Here is a 17,164-nt window from a genome sequence, read left to right on the forward strand (position 1 = left end):
CCTCCTAACCCGCGGTTTATACGGCCTATTTATAAACCCAGGACTGTTACTTCCGATTTTGTCCATGCATCTAAAAGTCTTACTATCATAAACGAATCTCGGTTGTCATTTATTAGTCGTACTCGTAATAGCATCCGTTGACTTTCCATGAGACCGTTAAATTCCTTAATCAAGTTACAAAGTTTACAGTTAAAATTATAAATGCGCTCGGAGGTATCTATTAATTAGCCATTCGTCTTAATTTTTGGGATGTTTACACGCTTCGTATGCATTAATTGAAACTAATTTGTCGTGAGTTTTGGAGCGCTTCGTCTTCGGTATTAGCATCAACTAAAATAGACTTTAGTAAGTGTGAAGGCACTTAAAATATATAAGTATGTAACTGGTATTATCGAAATATTAAATGTTTACAAAATACAAGAAAATAAGGACTTCTTTATGTGCATATTTGCCTACCTGAGGAGCATAGAATAATAATTTAATCAAAATATCAGTTTATAGATCCCAGTACTAAAAACGTTATATCGGGAGAATAACGTTTGCCAGGTTTTGGGGCTTTCTGATACGAGCTCATCTATTCTCATTCTTTATCTATTTTCATTAACTATAAATTAAACCTTCCTGCCAAATTTTTTCCAGGGCTTAAGTATCATTTGGAGAGACCATTTAACCAAAAAAAATTGGGTGTTATATTCTTTTATTCACATATTTTATCCCATTTAAAATCGTTGCAGAACGGTCACTCGCATCGAGGGGGAATGAGCGGGGGTATCGCGGGGGGAGGCGCACGCCTGGGGTCACATCACGCGTGGGCGACGCGTCGTGTCCATTAATTGTAGTGTTTTTAGGATAACTTTCGGAAGCTATTTCTCAACATTTTAGTACTTAGTGATTATATAAAAGAAAAAATACGTGTATTTTTATTTTTAACAAGGATCACTATATCAAAATTTGGCAGGAAGGTTTAATTGCACCCTGTATAAATTCAACAACTAACAACGTTGCTGTAAAGATAAACTTGTTGAAAGAGCTCAAAAACCGAGTTACTAGGAGCATGAATGTAATACACAATACCAAAATATTTTTATGAAGTTTTGTTACAGCATCACGAGATGCACAATCATCAAAACGGTGCCAGTATGTGGGACAGTAACGGAGTGCGTTAGTCATGCAATTACTGGCATGCAAACTACTGGCATGGGCGAGCAATTATATCATAACTACGTGTCAGACCCTGTGGGTGTATTCCACCGTGGTGATTAGATGAAATAGCCCCCACAGTAGACGAGCTCTTGGTCTATTATGAGAAGGGAATTAGTGATCACTATTTTTTTCAAAAATCTTGTACTTGATTGAAGTTCAAATTATGGTACTTTTGATGATTATATTGTTTGTCAAAAGTGTCTCTCTAGTGTCTCTTCTATCTCTCCGCCTATGATCTATATCGCTGAACCGATTAAGGTAACATTGGGTGTGGAGTACACTGAGTCTTAGGTGCATATGCGATACCTATATCTACGATGTATACAAATTTGTCACAGCAAATTTTGTTACCCCACGGGGTAAAACAAAATTCTACGTAGCATACCGTATAAATTCAATTAATATAGTAATAGTATACATCTAACTCAGGGGTCACCAAATGGCGGACCGCGGTCCGCATTCGGACCGCCTACCCATTGTGTGCGGTCCACCGACCAAGATGAACTTCGTTTAATGTCAATAGCTATTAGCTTGCACCAATTGCACCAATTTCACTTCAAACTTCAGACAGATAATTTTTAATTATTAGCAACTAAAATTGACACTTTTCTCATTGATTGATACCTTTGTTATTTCTGTTATTTGTTTAAAAAATATTTTTTTATAAAATGTGTGGACCGCGAAGGTCATTTTAATTCTGAAAATAGACCGCGAGAGAAACTAATTGGTGATCTGATCTAAGTTCTAACTTATAAGGGCATAATATGCTTTGTATCGCTATTATCACAATCAAAACATAATGATTCAGACTAAAATAAACATTTAACGATCGGCACACGCTTTTAAAAACTTTTTATAAAACACAGTGGCATTAAGTTTATATCGTCAGACCAACTTTTATATTCACTAGACGTTCTGAGAAAGGCAATTTTCCAACCGCCATTATAGCAATTGACAAGTTACCGCAGGTTGTATCCCGAGATGAGAAGAATTATGTTTATCGTGTAAATTCCATTTTGACTTTATGATTCCTGACTCCTGAGTCTATGATTACGTTTACGACGTGTCTTTTGATGTGAAAGATCTTTCCTTTGGGTGGCACACAGCGACGTACCGTTGTATACGGCTTATTATATTATTCGAGACCTTTTAGTATACAGAAGGAGGGTATGCTAGCGACTAGCGCTGCATATATAATAAACTAGCTGTTGCCCGCGACTTCGTCCGCGTGGACTTCAGTTTATAGCGCGCGATGTCAACAAAATTGGTCAAAAGCTTTAATAAAAAAACCCTGGTACCCCTTAAATCAAAACAGCTGTGCAGTGTCTAGGGTTGCTGAGGATTCCTCTTCCGCTTCCTCATAATGAGGAAGTTCCGCAATATTTGGGTTCCTCAACCGTTACCGCATCCTCATAAATAAAAAAAAATCCTTTTCCGCTATCGCTTCCTCAAAATTTAAGAGGAATTTATGAGCAATTTCACTGCGCATACGCGTCGCGTATCCATCTTTTTTGTGTGCGTGTGTTGTGAATGTTACTGAACTCCTCCTTAATTGCTGGACTGATTTTGATGATTCTTTATTGTGTGTGTTTTGAGAATGGTTTAGATTCATAGTTGGGTCCACTGGAAAATGCCCTTTTAATTATTTTTTGTGTAATGCATGTACCTAGTTATGGACAGACAGGACCAAGACTTTTGGGTTGGGTCCGTTAGTATTTATAATTTCCTATGATCCTCTTCCTCATCCGCTTCCTCATCCGCATCCTCTTCCTCAAAAAATATCTTCTTCCTCATCCGCATCCTCTAAATTTGCGCGTGAAAATTCCTCTTCCTCCTCTTCCTCCTAATCACTTTCTCAACAACCCTATTAGTGTGCATACATATAATATTTCATTTTTTTAATTTAATCTCTATATTTTATGCCAAATTTTGAAGCTTATTTAGCCCCCCAATTACACAACTTTACCCATAAACTATTTATCATTGATAGGTTTAAGGTTACGTCACTGCACAGTTAAAGTACTGGGTTATTTAATACCGTAGAATAGATATAACAATCGAAAAAAATCGAAACTTAAATGTAAGATGATACCACCTCTTAAAGAAAGACTTTTGAGCAAGCGTCAGCGCGATGTAGAAGACGCACGGCGCCATTTATTATGAATTTTTGGAACTAACTTAATTTGAACAAATTTACGCATTTTCACCCCCTGACAACCTTTTTTTCCAGTAAAAAAGTAGCCTATGTCCTTTCTCAGGCTTTAGACTATCTGTATACAAAATTTCATTACAATCGGTTCGGTAGTTTTGGCGTGAAAGCGAGACAGACAGACAGACAGACAGAGACACTTTCGCATTTATAATATTAGTATAGATATAGATAAATAGCGTATATTAATCACAAGCCTAAATAACTTGTGATTAGTAAATGGTTACATTGTTTAGTTTATACTGACCTAAATTTTGGTTGATCTGAAGCATAGATATATATAAATTATAAAGTAATTATCTTCTTATAAAACGACTGAGAGAAAAGAAAAAGATCTAATAACTACTGAACATTCTTACCTCTGAAAAATCTCGCTGTGACATCTTTCATTTCATGTTTTCGTTTCAATCTGAAAGAGAAAAAAAACCTTATATTAAAATACCGTTACAGTATAGTGTTTTCGTACATTAATAAACCTTTTGAAAACACGATATTAAAATATCATTCCGGCAATTAATAAATACATGAACAACTTTATATTTGAGGAAAACAAACACGCGTTACGGCTTTTAAAGTATGTAAAAAATTGTGGAATAGACTTGTTATGTAGTAATTAAGATTAAACGTGAAGAAAGAATAAAATAGAAACATGATTTAAGTTAAGAAGGGTACATTGAGCCTACGTGAATAATGAATATACTGGTCAGTTATAACCAGTGCCGGATTTATATTTTTTATGAGCGTAGGCCACTTAATTTTCCGCCCCCCATATTCGAAATCCGCCCCTAGGCAGCTAGAACGCTGCCGGCTCCCTAGGACGCTGCCGCCCCTAGGCCGAGGCCTATACGGCCTATTTAAATTGAAATCCAGGGCTGGTTGTAGCAGGTTTACATTATTCCAATCCAGCGCTGGATTGGATTACTGGATTAGAAAAATAAACCAGCCATTACCTAGGTATCGTTGTAATAATTTGTCCAGTTAGATTATTTTTGAAGTTATTACTAACACGTTAGACACAAAAATGGCCCTAAAACGCTATTAAATTTACGAAATAACCCACTTTCCTTAAAATGGGATCAAATTTGGTATAATTGCGGCAGCACGGCAGCCTCGCCCGCGGCAGCAGGCAGTGCGGCCCGCGGTAGCAGGTGCCGGGCTAACCCATTACCCGCACGAGACCTCATTGTTAGCAGATGGCTAACGACTAGGTACAATGGCCTCTTCATTGTAATCACTGTTCAGCATCCATACTGGTGAATAAATAATCCACACTATTCTTAGCTACCTACTAATATTATAATTTCAAAAGTTTGTCTGTTTGTCTATTTGGTATTAGGTTTAGGTTATTTGGTACTTAGATTATGAATGCGAAGGTGTATCTGTCTATTTGGTATGTTAATTTGAGTCCCAGGGAAGGACATAAGATATATTTTAACTAAGTGGTTTTTGGTACAGTGAAGTTGCGTCTAGCCATGCCCGATTTTGATAAAATATGTTTGGTACCGATATACTTTGACTATGTTTGGACTAATATCAATTATTTTAATAAGGTATTGAATAGGCATTATATTATGCGTACAATTTATGTGATATTCTTATTTATAAATACCACACAAACATCCATGTACTATCAGTCATGTTCCTGTCACACAAGTGACATTTTTAATCGGATTGAAGAAGACAAAACACTGTATAACTATTCAAAGCTTATACAGCGTTTATTAGTGAGGGGGTATACTTTTAAATATTCTATACTGTATCGTGTAGGTGCGTTGGTGATTGGTCTCATCATTGTTATTACACTTGGCACTGGGAAGAGTCCTATACGTGTTACCTAACGAAAGTGGCTTGCTCCTTGTAGTAATTGTTAACCTGTGCCAACGTCTGTATTTTAATTAATGCTTGGTTCCTGAGTTTTTTTACTGCAGTTTTGACTAAAGTTATTTTACCATCAAAATATTATCCAATTAACAACGCTGGCAGCTGAATTTATATAAACTTCTGTCAAAAAACTCCGAAACTAGGCTTTGATGGTATCTTAAAATAGTTATCAACATAACCTGGCTTCGACCTGGTTAAAAAATATTCATACTTTAAAGTGATATAATATAAGAATCATTGGTTAATTTTGATATCATAACTCTATGGAAGGCCATTTTAAAAAAAATAATTAATGTTTAACTGCAAAATTAAAGCGAAACAATCTGAACTGTAGTATATTTGCATAGGCCATAGGGGTAAGGTCAAACGCAGACTTAGGTTAGCTATAGGTGAAGCTACTTTTTGTACTTTCAGACAAGTTGATTCCTTGACAGATGGTAGACCTACTTAATATGGTCGGGTTATGTCAAGCCAGACAGACCTCGACTATACTTAACATTGATTTCACATAATACGACCAAATAGTAGTGACGACCTCTGTGGCTCAGTGGTGAGCGCGTTAGTAGCTCAAGCCGGGGGTCGCGGGTTCGAATCCCGCCGACGGAACAAAAAGTTTTCAATGTTCCCGGGTCTGGATGTGTATTAAATATGTGTATGATATAATAAAAATCTTAAATATATGTATAGTATAAAAGTATTAAATATATTTCCGTTGTCTGGTACCTGTAACACAAGTCCTTTAGGTACTTAGCACGGGGCCAGACTGACGTGGTGTGAAGCGTCCATAGATATTAAAAAAAAATAGGGCATGTCCGTCATCTGACTAAGAATCATTTCCTGCGGTAGAGCTCTGAGTTTGGATCTGTTATTCTTTTTCGCTTAATAATGCAATGTATCATCCAAACATATTATTATGGTTGCCTGCTCCTAATAAAAAAACCCTAATTATCTATAATTAGTGTGGTCTATATTGTTTCCAGATTATTGTCCTCGGTTTTTGTGTGCCGAACCGAAGTTTTTTTTTCTTTTTAGGGTTCCGTAGCCAAATGGCAAAAAACGGAACCCTTATAGATTCGTCATGTCTGTCTGTCTGTCTGTCTGTCTGTCTGTCTGTCTGTCTGTCCGTCCGTATGTCACAGCCACTTTTCCCCGAAACTATGAGAGCTATACTATTGAAACTTGGTAAGTAGATGTACTCTGTGAACCGCTTTAAGATTTTGATACAAAATTGGAAAAAATATTGAAAATTTTAGGGGTCCCCATAGATACAACTGAAACAAAAAAATTTTTTTTCATCTAAACTATGCGTGTGGGTATATATGGATAGGTCTTCAAAAATCATACTAAGGTTTCTAATATCATTTTTTTATAACCTGAGTAGTTTGCGAGACCCCCCCTGTAACTTCTAAAGTAGGGGCAGGTATATGATGTACATTATTATAAAAACTACCAACGAAAATTGGTTCGAACGAGATCTAGCCAGTAGTTTTTTTTATACGTATTAAATGGTAAACCTTAATTTAACTTTCACTAAATCAACTGATATATGAAAATAAATCAAAAACCTCTTAATTTAATAAAAATAAACCTTATTGCTGCTGCGGAACCCTTCATGGGCGAGTCAAACTCGCACTTGGCCGATTTTTTTAATGAATACGTGTAGTTAATGAACAATAAAGATTTTCTTAATATTTTACTGTTCTCAATACTTTTTTTAATTGAATTTTTTGCTTATACTTAGATTTATTTGTAGAAGAAACTCAAAATTTCCTCGGACGGATTACGCCCGCAATTCTCTAGCGCCAGAATTCATTAATCGCGTAGGAACCGTATTTCTTTTTTTGGATAAAAATTATCCTATGTCCTTTTCCGGGAGACAAAGTGTCTTTACCAAATTTGAACAAAATTCAAGTGGTTTGGGTGTAAAGAGGCCACAGATAGACACACTTTCCCATTTATAATATTAGTACGGACAATATAAAATCATTTTACATAATTATTGCCGTATTCTGAAATGTGACAAGTTTGTAAGCCAAACGCCAGGTTCTATACTTAGAGGTAATTTAATTAAACATTCATACATTGTTTCTGAACGTTTCTGCAACTTTGTGATGTAATTCTACCTCTACCTGGGTACTTAGTCGAATTGCACTGCGTTCGACAGCAAGTTAAATATAGAAAATGCTGTCGACATAAGTACTCAAAATACTTAATTAACGTATTTATTATAGTCAAGCAATTGCATCATCTAGGTCTCTTGCCAGTTGCCTTCCCTTTGTACTTACATGAATCACTAAACGGTGTAACTAGGTTATCTATACTTATAATAATATTATAATTGGGAAGAGTTTGTTTGTTTGTTTGAACGCGCTAATCTCAGGAACTACTGGTCCGATTAAAAAAATTATTTTACTGTTGGATAGCCCATTTATCGAGGAAGGTTATAGGATATATTTTATCACGCTAAATATAATAGGAGCGAAGAAATAGAGGAAAATGTGGAAAAAACGGGGGGAATTGTATGAAAGGGCTTATTTGAACGCGCTAATCTCAGGAACTACTGGTCCGATTTAAAAAATCTTTCAGTGTTACATACCCCATTTGTTGAGAAAGGCTATAGGCTATATTTTATCACGCTAAGACTAATAAGAGCGAAGAAATAGAGGAAAGTGAGGCAAAACGGGGGAAGTGATTTGAAAGGGCTTATTTGAACGCGCTAATCTCAGGAACTACTGGTCCGATTTGAAAAATTATTTCAGTGTTAGATAGCCTATTTATCGAGGAAGGTCATAAGCTATATTTTATTATTCTAAGACTAATAGGAGCGAAGAAATAGAGGAAAATGTGGAAAAAACGGGGGAAATTATATGAAAAATACGGACGCGTGAAATTCCTAAATTACGCAAGTGAAGCCGCGCGGAACATCTATATATAATAAAATCGTAGGAAAGTCAATTCTGTACATTGAATATTTTTGTACTATCAGAGAAGTTGATTCCTATGCAAATCGGGGACCTAAGTAGTTTGGTTGCGTTATGTCAAACCCAGCTGACAGATCACAATTAACATTGAATTAACATATTCGACCAAATAACGTTGGTCTGTCAATTGCATAGGAATCAACTTCTTCGATGGTACAATAAATAATACTTGGGACGTGATCTACAGTCTACTATACTAATGCGGACGAAGTCGCGGGCAACAGCTAGTATATAATAAAATCGTAGGAAAGTCAATTCTGTATATTGAATATTTTTGTACAATAAATAATACTTGGGGTGTGATTTACTATGCTAACGCGGACGAAGTCGCGGGCAACAGCTAGTTAGTTAATACTTCTTTACTTTCTAATATTATAAAGTTTGTTTGTTTGAACGCGCTAATCTCAGGATCTACTGGCCCGATTAAAAAAATCTTTAATTATTAGATAGACCATTTATCGAGGAAGGCTATAAGCTATATTTTATCACGTTAAGACTAATAGGAGCGAGGAAATAGAGGAAAATGTGGAAAAAAACTGGGCAAATTATTTGAAAGGGCTTATCTCATGAACTACTGGAGCAATTTTTCTGTTATTTGGCACAGGTAAGAAGTAGACCACGTGAAGGATAAATGGTGGCCTTTTACCAACTTCAACGTGGGAGAGCCATGCTTCGGCACAAATGGGCCAGCTCGACCGGAGAAATACCACGTTCTCACAGAAAACCGGCGTGAAACAGCGCTTGCGCTGTGTTTCGCCGAGTGAGTGAGTTTAGCGGAGGCCCAATCCCCTATCCTATTCCCTTCCCTACTCTCCCCTATTACCCTATTCCCTCTTAAAAGGCCGGTAACGCACTTGCATCTCTTCTGATGCTGCGAGTGTCCATGGGCGACGGAAGTTGCTTTCCATCAGGTGACCCGTTTGATCGTTTGCCCCCTTATTTCATAAAAAAAAACTCCCTCCAAAGGGATCCTCTTAGGTCTCCGAAAAAGCACTTCTTCGATGATAATGATGATGATGCTCGGTAATTATTGTGAGTGAGCAATCTAAGGCTTGACGGAACAGGTTGGAGAACTTTTTACTATTTAGCGTTATGCGCTGTGGCTGTGGAAAGCTTTCTACGGATATATTGAGCTTCGTCGATTACCGCAACTCATGGCTGATATTTAATATCCACGTTAACCATACTAATATTATAAATGTGAATGTGTACCCGTCTGTTACATCTTCACGCCCAAATCGCTGAACCGGTTTTGCTGAAATTTTGTTTGGGGATACTTTAAGTCCCGAGAAAGGACATGGGATATTTTTTATCCCGGAAATTTGCGCGCGATAATCAAATTTTGGTGAAATAGAAAAGCCGGCGTCGGCTTTTGTTTTTTTTATGTTCCCATATCCATGTAATATTCTACTTATAAATGCGAAAGTGTATATGTCGGTCGGTCTGTAATTGAGGCGTGAGCGCTTACCTGATTTGATCTTATAATAATAGAAATACGAGAGATACGTTTTAGTTATCTTAATATAAAATTCTCATGTCACAATGTTAGTCATCGTACTCCTCCGAAACGGCTTTACTGATTTTAACCAAATTTTATATGCATACTAGATGTCCCGCGCGGCTTCGCCCGCGTAAATTAGGAATTTTACGGAAACCGTACATTTTCCCATAAAAATAGCTTATGTCCCTACTCCCTTCACTTGGTCTACTCTATATCTGTGCCAAATATTGCTATTAAAATTGCTCCAGTAGTTCATAATTTCTAATATTTCCCCCGCTTTTCCCACATTTTCCTGAGTTTCTTCGGTCGTTTTAGTCTTAGCGTAATAATATATAGCCTATAGTCTCACTCGATAAATGAGCTGATGAGAATGAGAGATAAATCAAACACTGAAGTCTGAAAGTAGTTTTTAAATCAGACCTGCAGTTCCTGAGATTAACGCGTTCAAGCAAACATACTCTTCAGGTTTATAATCTAATTAAGAGTCTCGATCTAAAAGACTATGAAAAGTACCAATAACAGGGTCATTATAGGTTCATAAGTCACAACTTGAAGGTTAACAAACGGCGGAGTAATCGTCGTTCATAAAAAAACGAACATAACACTTCCCCCATTTTGAAAGTCAGTTAAAATTGTAGCCTATGTGTTATTCTGATGTATAAGCTATATTATTGTAAAGTTTCATTAAAATCCGTTTAGTAGTTTTTGCGTGAAAGAGTAACAAACATCCATACATCCATACATTAAAACAAACTTTCGTCTTTATAATGGGTCTGAGAATCGGTTACTGGGTACTTATCGTCGTATCCTACGAATAAGGGCGCCCTGGTCACTATGGCTTTTTATTTTTATTGCAAAATTGAAATCGGCAGCTCATTATCTATAACCTTCAATGTAAAAAATAGTAAAAAGTTAATTTTAATTACCAGTAAATGAAGTTTTAAAAAATGCCACATTTGTTAGCTTTTAAATTCCCCGGCGAAAAAAGCAACAAAGGCTTCAGTGACCGTTTTCTTGGAGTGCGTGAAAGGACGCGCGGGGCGGGGACGGGGCGCTCGCGCCACCACGCCCTTACTCCGCGAACTCGCGTATGCGTCATTGCACTGTTTTTTGTTTAAATTACTTTGTGTTAACCTTAAAAGGGAACACACAGTAAGTATAAAAAATGTTTTACATTCTTAAAAGTAATTACCTGGAAAAAAGACACTATTGCGTCTGTGGCCTTTTTCCACGGAATCGTCTCTTAGTACTAGTACTAGGGAATCGTTTGCCCTAACGGCTTTTGTTGCCTTTTTCTATGTACGAAATTTATTTCTTTAATTTTTCTTTAGTTGAACAGTAATTATTGGAAAAATTATTACATGAATTTGCCTTTTATAAACTAACCATGTTTTGTTTTAATTTTGTTAAAAAGCCGCAGTGAACTTTGTGGCTTTTTCCGCCGTATAGAAAAATAGTAAAAGGTAGTGTGCTACAAGAATATTTAAATATAAAATAATATTCCACAATATAATTTGATTTTTTTTTTGTATTTTTAGGTTTTAGAAAACGAAAACAGTCCCCGGTGCCTGAAAGAATTGAAAATAAAAGTTTCTTTTTTATTAAAAATTTAGGAAAAGAGCTTTTGGTGTATCGAGAGTGAGTGTAACGAAACTTTTTTTTTTTTACTATTATTTTTTTTGGTTTATTGGACGAACTGTGAGTAACTGAACGAACCCAAAATTTTGAGTACATCTCTTGAGCTGTGCTGATGATGTATCATCGGTCATCACACTCTTGCAAAAGGACACGAGGGATGTCGTATATCGTCTCATAAAAGAATTTGATTTAGAATACAAAATATTGGCGTTATCATGCTAAGCTAATGTTGAAGTAGAATCGGCACCGCTCCGTCATATTGTAACTACTCATAAGCTAAACCAAGAGCCAGAAACAGCCAGAGTTTTCTTTTACCTATAATCATTATGCTATACTTGTACTTTCCCATTTATACTTAAAGTATAAATGGGAAAGTATGTTTGTTTTTCCTTCCTTCACATCCTAGCGAAGCAACTTATCGACATGATTTTTAGCACATACTTAGTCGAAAGAATGAAGAGTAACAAAGGCTACTTTTGGTTTTGGCAAAACATAATGTTCCTAAAATACTCGTGCTTTACGTGATTTTTGAATTTCACGCGATCGCGGATACTTAAGGAGGACGGAGTAAAGTAGGGTTTTTGCAACAGCGCCCTTATTAGTAGGATACGACGTTATTATATTGATAAGTGCATTTGTTGAATAAAATATAATGGTTTATTACAACACGAGTCTGACGGCGATCAATTGTTTGTGTGAAGGGATAGCGATGGACGTTGCCATGGTAACATACATATTTAGTCACTTCAATGAAATAATATGGGCGAAATACTTGATTCATATTATAGCAAAGCAACGTTTGCCGGGACAGCTAGTGATATTATACAAAAAATCGGCCAAGTGCGAGACCAAGGGTTCTGTACCATTACAGGGCAAAAATAGACAAAAGGTGCATTTTTTTATTTAAATTTTATTGTTAATTATTAAAGTATATAAATACAAATAAGTATTTTGTGAATTTTAGCCCAGGTGCCTACCTGTTGCCATTATTGATATCGAGCAAAAAAGGTCAAAAAAATCACGTTTGTTGTATGGGAGCCCCCCTTAAATATTAATTCAATTTTTTTAAAAGTATTTGTTGTTACAGCGGCAACAAATACCTACACATAATTTGTGAAAATTTCAGAAGTCTAGCTATAGCGGTTCTTGAGATACAGCCTGGAGACACACATACATACAGATAGACAGACGGACAGACAGATAGACAACGAAGTCTTAGTAACATTTATGGTCCCGTTTTGAATTTAAAATTTTGTTAGTAAATAGTAATTGCTGAAACTCGAGAACCGCTGAACTTTAGTGTTGAAATATTGGTGGTAGTCCAGGAAATGTTTATGTAAGAAGGGAAGTGATACGAAGTTCACCGGGTCACTCAGTAATTGATAGTTTTCAACGCTCCTTAATAATAGGAATGTTATTTCTCAATAGGAATGAACATTGAACAGCCGCGCGCGCGTTGATGTCTTTTACATAAACTACCATACCATAGAAATAAGGATGTTGGATAATATAGAAGAAGCATAATATTTTGCATTTTATTTTTATTGAAATATTTATATAAATAAACATGCATAAGTTATAGCTACCGGAAAATGAGCAACTTTCCTATGTTTATAGATGAACAACCGGTTTTTGGAAAAAGTTCGTAAATTTTATTTAAATCAATTAAACAGCTCGGTTCGACAAACACAAGTATTGTGTTTCATTAAGAATTCACATGGAAAACTCACATAAATCCGTACGAAACCAATTCAATTATAAATGTGCGGTATAATAAAAGCACAGACGGACAGGAAACTTTTCGTATTAGTGGATCTAATAATATATCTTACCATCTCAGCCTCTGATTTAGGCCAATTATAAACCCATTTCTTGGTTTCAAACATGGTAGTTAGATGGAGGAAAACATACTCATGAACAATTATTACACTTCTGCACTGTAAACTATAATACTAACACTTTACACTTCAACACTATGATATTTAGATGATCGTAAGTTATTTTCTACTAAAAACCGTGTAGAAATCAAAGTTTTTAAGATTTTATTGAACAGCGCACAGAAACATGTCAGTATGCGCAAGCGCAACCCGGCTTGACTGAGCTATAGAGGGACAGTGTTGCCATAAAATGGTATAAACTATGAAATATACCAGAAATCATTTGGTAGAAATTTAAATTTAATGCACGATTTTTTCTACACACGTCGTTTTTAATAATACTTAACAATTATTATATGAAATGTATAGATAGTTACTAAATTATTATTTCTACATAATATGTTACTTTTAAAGTAAGTAACTATGATAAAAATCTCATATTATCTACTTCTAAGCACCCGTATAAGTGCTACTGGCGTCTGTGTGCAAAAAAAGGATTTTGGCGCCCCTTTTATGCAATTTTTGGGCCCTTGGTTTTGGCGCCCGCGCCCCTAAAGATGGCAATTTGGCGCCCCTAGAGGGTGGCGCCCGTGTGCATTGCACACATTGCACATATGGTAGCGGGGGCCCTGCTTCTAAGTTAGTCCCAGTGTCGTTTTCAAAATTATTTAATAATCAAATGTGAGAAACCCGCAGTTAAAATTATTACTATTAGGTATAATATATACCTACTCGACGTTTTCATATTTCTGTCATTTATGCCAAATTCAATGCTAACAAATGAAAGGAAATGTTTATAAAATTAAAAAGTGGAGAAAAATGCAATAATAATGTAAACAAAAACAACAAAAAAAATATAAAAAAGTTGTACTGTGCACAAAATTCAAACTCTAACAGTTACTATAAACTATACCAAAATTATTTAACTTACTTATCCTGGCAACACCGCTCGGCTGCCATTGTAAAAGCTCGGTATAGCGCTATCTCGCTTGCACCGTCTGTCTCGCTCGCCGGAATGTGACCCGCTATCACCTTGAAGGCCACAAGCTCGTGGACGCTTCAATGAAATCAAAAGCTCGCTCAGACCGCACCGAGTTTTCGACTGAAACATACATAACTATGTATACTTACTATTACTCATAAGTGGTCGCTAGTGAGCATTTGTGTACTAACCCACAAAATTTTTTGTTGTTGAATTATGAAAAGCTCACGTTTAGCCGCTAAACTAATCTAAGTAGATATAATGTTTAGTTTATGAAGATACTTTGAGAGACGGGAGAAAAAAAAGTATACTTCCCGCGCGATGAACGAATTTCTTCGCAACGGAATTGCGCCCATCCACTCGTAGGTAACTGATAAATTATTATATTAAGGGCCTGCTTCACCACGTCCTGATAAATGCCGGATAGGCTATCCACAACTTATCTGACAGATACTCCATACTCTGGGCCTGTTTCACCACTTCCTGATAAGTGCCAGATAGACTATCCGCAACTTATTTTGTCAGATTCTCCATACTCCATCTGTCAAGTTAAGTAATTATGGATAGCCTAACCGGCACTTATCAGGAAGTAGTGAAACAGCCCCTTATTCTGAACGATCTTTGACCATTACTTCATTCATAACTCAATACGTAAATATTTTGTAGGATGGTACCTACACAAAATAAGCTTAGCAGCGTCCTAGTGCCTATTTCGTTCCAATTCATTTTGATCTAGATATAAGCAAGGTGTTATTCGAGAAATAGAGACGCAATTTTTTTGTTCGGTTAATACGTGATATTTAAATTGGTAGCATAATAGCAAGGGACAGGACCTCAGGACGCAGAGGACTAGGAAAAAAAAAGATTTGAAGGCTAGGGACAGGCGACAGAGGTCAGGTTACAAGATATAGGGCACAGGGGAGTTAGAGGACAAGATAGGGGATGCGCACTGCAGCGGCAGCGAGATTTAAATATTAATTAATAATTGTAAGCAAAACCTACTTAGTACGATTTAAGTATATTATACAGGGTGTAACAAAACTAAGTGATAATACTTTAGAGTGTGTATGTGTACCTTGTATGTAGTTCACTTTGAAAGTAGCAGTGCTAACAGAGAAATTTTTTTTTGTGATTAGTATGCGCAACAAGCACCTCAGTGCCATTAATTTTCCGTTACAAAAGTTGAAAAAAAAATGGTTTTTGTTTTGTAACACTCTGTATACAGGCGGCAACGCCTGCGCGTAACGATTATGCGCTAACAATATTATCTTTTAGGATGTGAAATAGATCCCACAGGTTGCACATGTTCTTGAGTTTGGATTATTCTGATGGCTAGCAAAAACTGTATGGCATTTGTTTAATTTAAATGATTAGGTACCGTATACAGAAAGTCGAGGGATTTCATAAAATGTAAACGAAAGGCTTGCGATTTGCCTACTTCGGAAACAAAAATAATAGTAGGTACCTAACGTACAACACAATCCAGGGATTTCCTAATAAAACATAAACGTTTTCGTTTTTTTCAGGGATTTCCTAATAAAACTTAACGCGTTGTATAAATATCAGCCCTTATGCAACGCGCCGTAGCATTTTACAAGACCTCCAATAAATTTTGCGTTACGTTCATGGGCGTACCGAGGGGGGGGGGGGGGGGCAGCTGCACCCCTCCCCCCCCCCCTGGATCATGTTTATGTCCCTACCAGAGTAGACAGAATTAAGTATATTATCTAGTACTTTTATCTATAAAATTCAAATATTAAGAAAACGAATTTTCGCCATTTGTTTGCAATACAATATTTTCACAACTAAAAATTATAAATTTTTTATTCTTTATAAAAACCTAGCTTATAAAAAATCCGATTTTTACACATTGTGTATCATAAAAAGTAATATTAAAAATTCTTTTGCATTATTCTTAATTTTTTCTTTTCATTTGCAAAACCTAGGCGTACGCGATGACCATTACATGACGACAAAAAGATTTTGGTTACACCGCAACCTGATAAAAAATACTCTATTTTTATGTAACGTGAAATATGCCCCTCAATATTAATTCCATTATAAACCTATAATGTATATTATAAGTCTATGATTGTAATTCCATTATTAGAACTATTTATATATAAGTAGGTACGTCGTATAAAAACCACAAACTTTATTTTTACCATCAAAGTATAAAGTGTTCCACTACTGAAATATTGTAATGACTGTTATTTTATCCTACTTTGGACATAACGATTTTGTTAAATGATGCAAATTTTTTACGAAAGTTTTATTTTCCCGCGTTTAACTTGACCATTGAGGTACTATAGACTGGAGAGAGCCTTATATCGGTGTATAAGCATCAAAAGCGTGTAATGTTATGTCCTACTTACTAGGACATAACAAAGGAGTCGGTCTGCATATTTCATGTAATAAAAGTGATTATAAAGGTTTTTAGTGAACATTTAATGCTAGATATTGTTGAGTTTTGTGGTTCCGCTAAATAATAAACCATGAGAATGGTCAAAGAATGCCTCAAACACGTGGATTTAACATTAAATACGTAAGTATTGAACAACGTTTTTTGGGCTTTTCAATCGGTATTTTTGTAAGCTAAAAAGATAATTTATAAGTTTATTAATTCCTTATTCGTGCGGCGTGCCATATAAGGCATTAGTGCTAAAAATGTCACATCAATTAATAATTTGGCTATAAAAATTGCATAGCTTTTTACGTGTGTTTACGGATTCTCATCACTTGAACTATAGTTAATCGATATCATGAACTAATTGACTTTTTTTCCTGTATCATAATGTGCTTCGGAATAATCGACAAATAGAAATATTCAAGAAAATAAACGCACACTACTTGTATGAAAATAAGCATCAGACATAAGAATAATGACAACTG

The 17,164-nt window shown here is 35.8% G+C and overlaps 1 protein-coding gene across 1 annotated transcript in view; it reads right to left on the reverse strand.

Annotated features, from left to right (window-relative positions):
• The window catches only part of LOC121727932 (tetratricopeptide repeat protein 28), a 72,617-nt gene extending 59,127 nt beyond the window's left edge, over positions 1-13,490 (reverse strand). The window contains exons 1-2 of the mRNA XM_042115996.1: positions 13,246-13,490; positions 3,772-3,821 (exon numbers count right to left, since the gene is read on the reverse strand). Coding sequence (XP_041971930.1) covers positions 3,772-3,795 — 24 coding nt within the window. The 5' untranslated portion in view covers positions 3,796-3,821; positions 13,246-13,490. The remainder of the gene's footprint in view (positions 1-3,771; positions 3,822-13,245) is intronic.
• Positions 13,491-17,164: the final 3,674 nt, after the last annotated feature.

This window comes from Aricia agestis, chromosome 6 (genome assembly GCF_905147365.1).
Source record: "Aricia agestis chromosome 6, ilAriAges1.1, whole genome shotgun sequence".
Taxonomy (NCBI): Eukaryota; Metazoa; Arthropoda; class Insecta; order Lepidoptera; family Lycaenidae; genus Aricia; species Aricia agestis.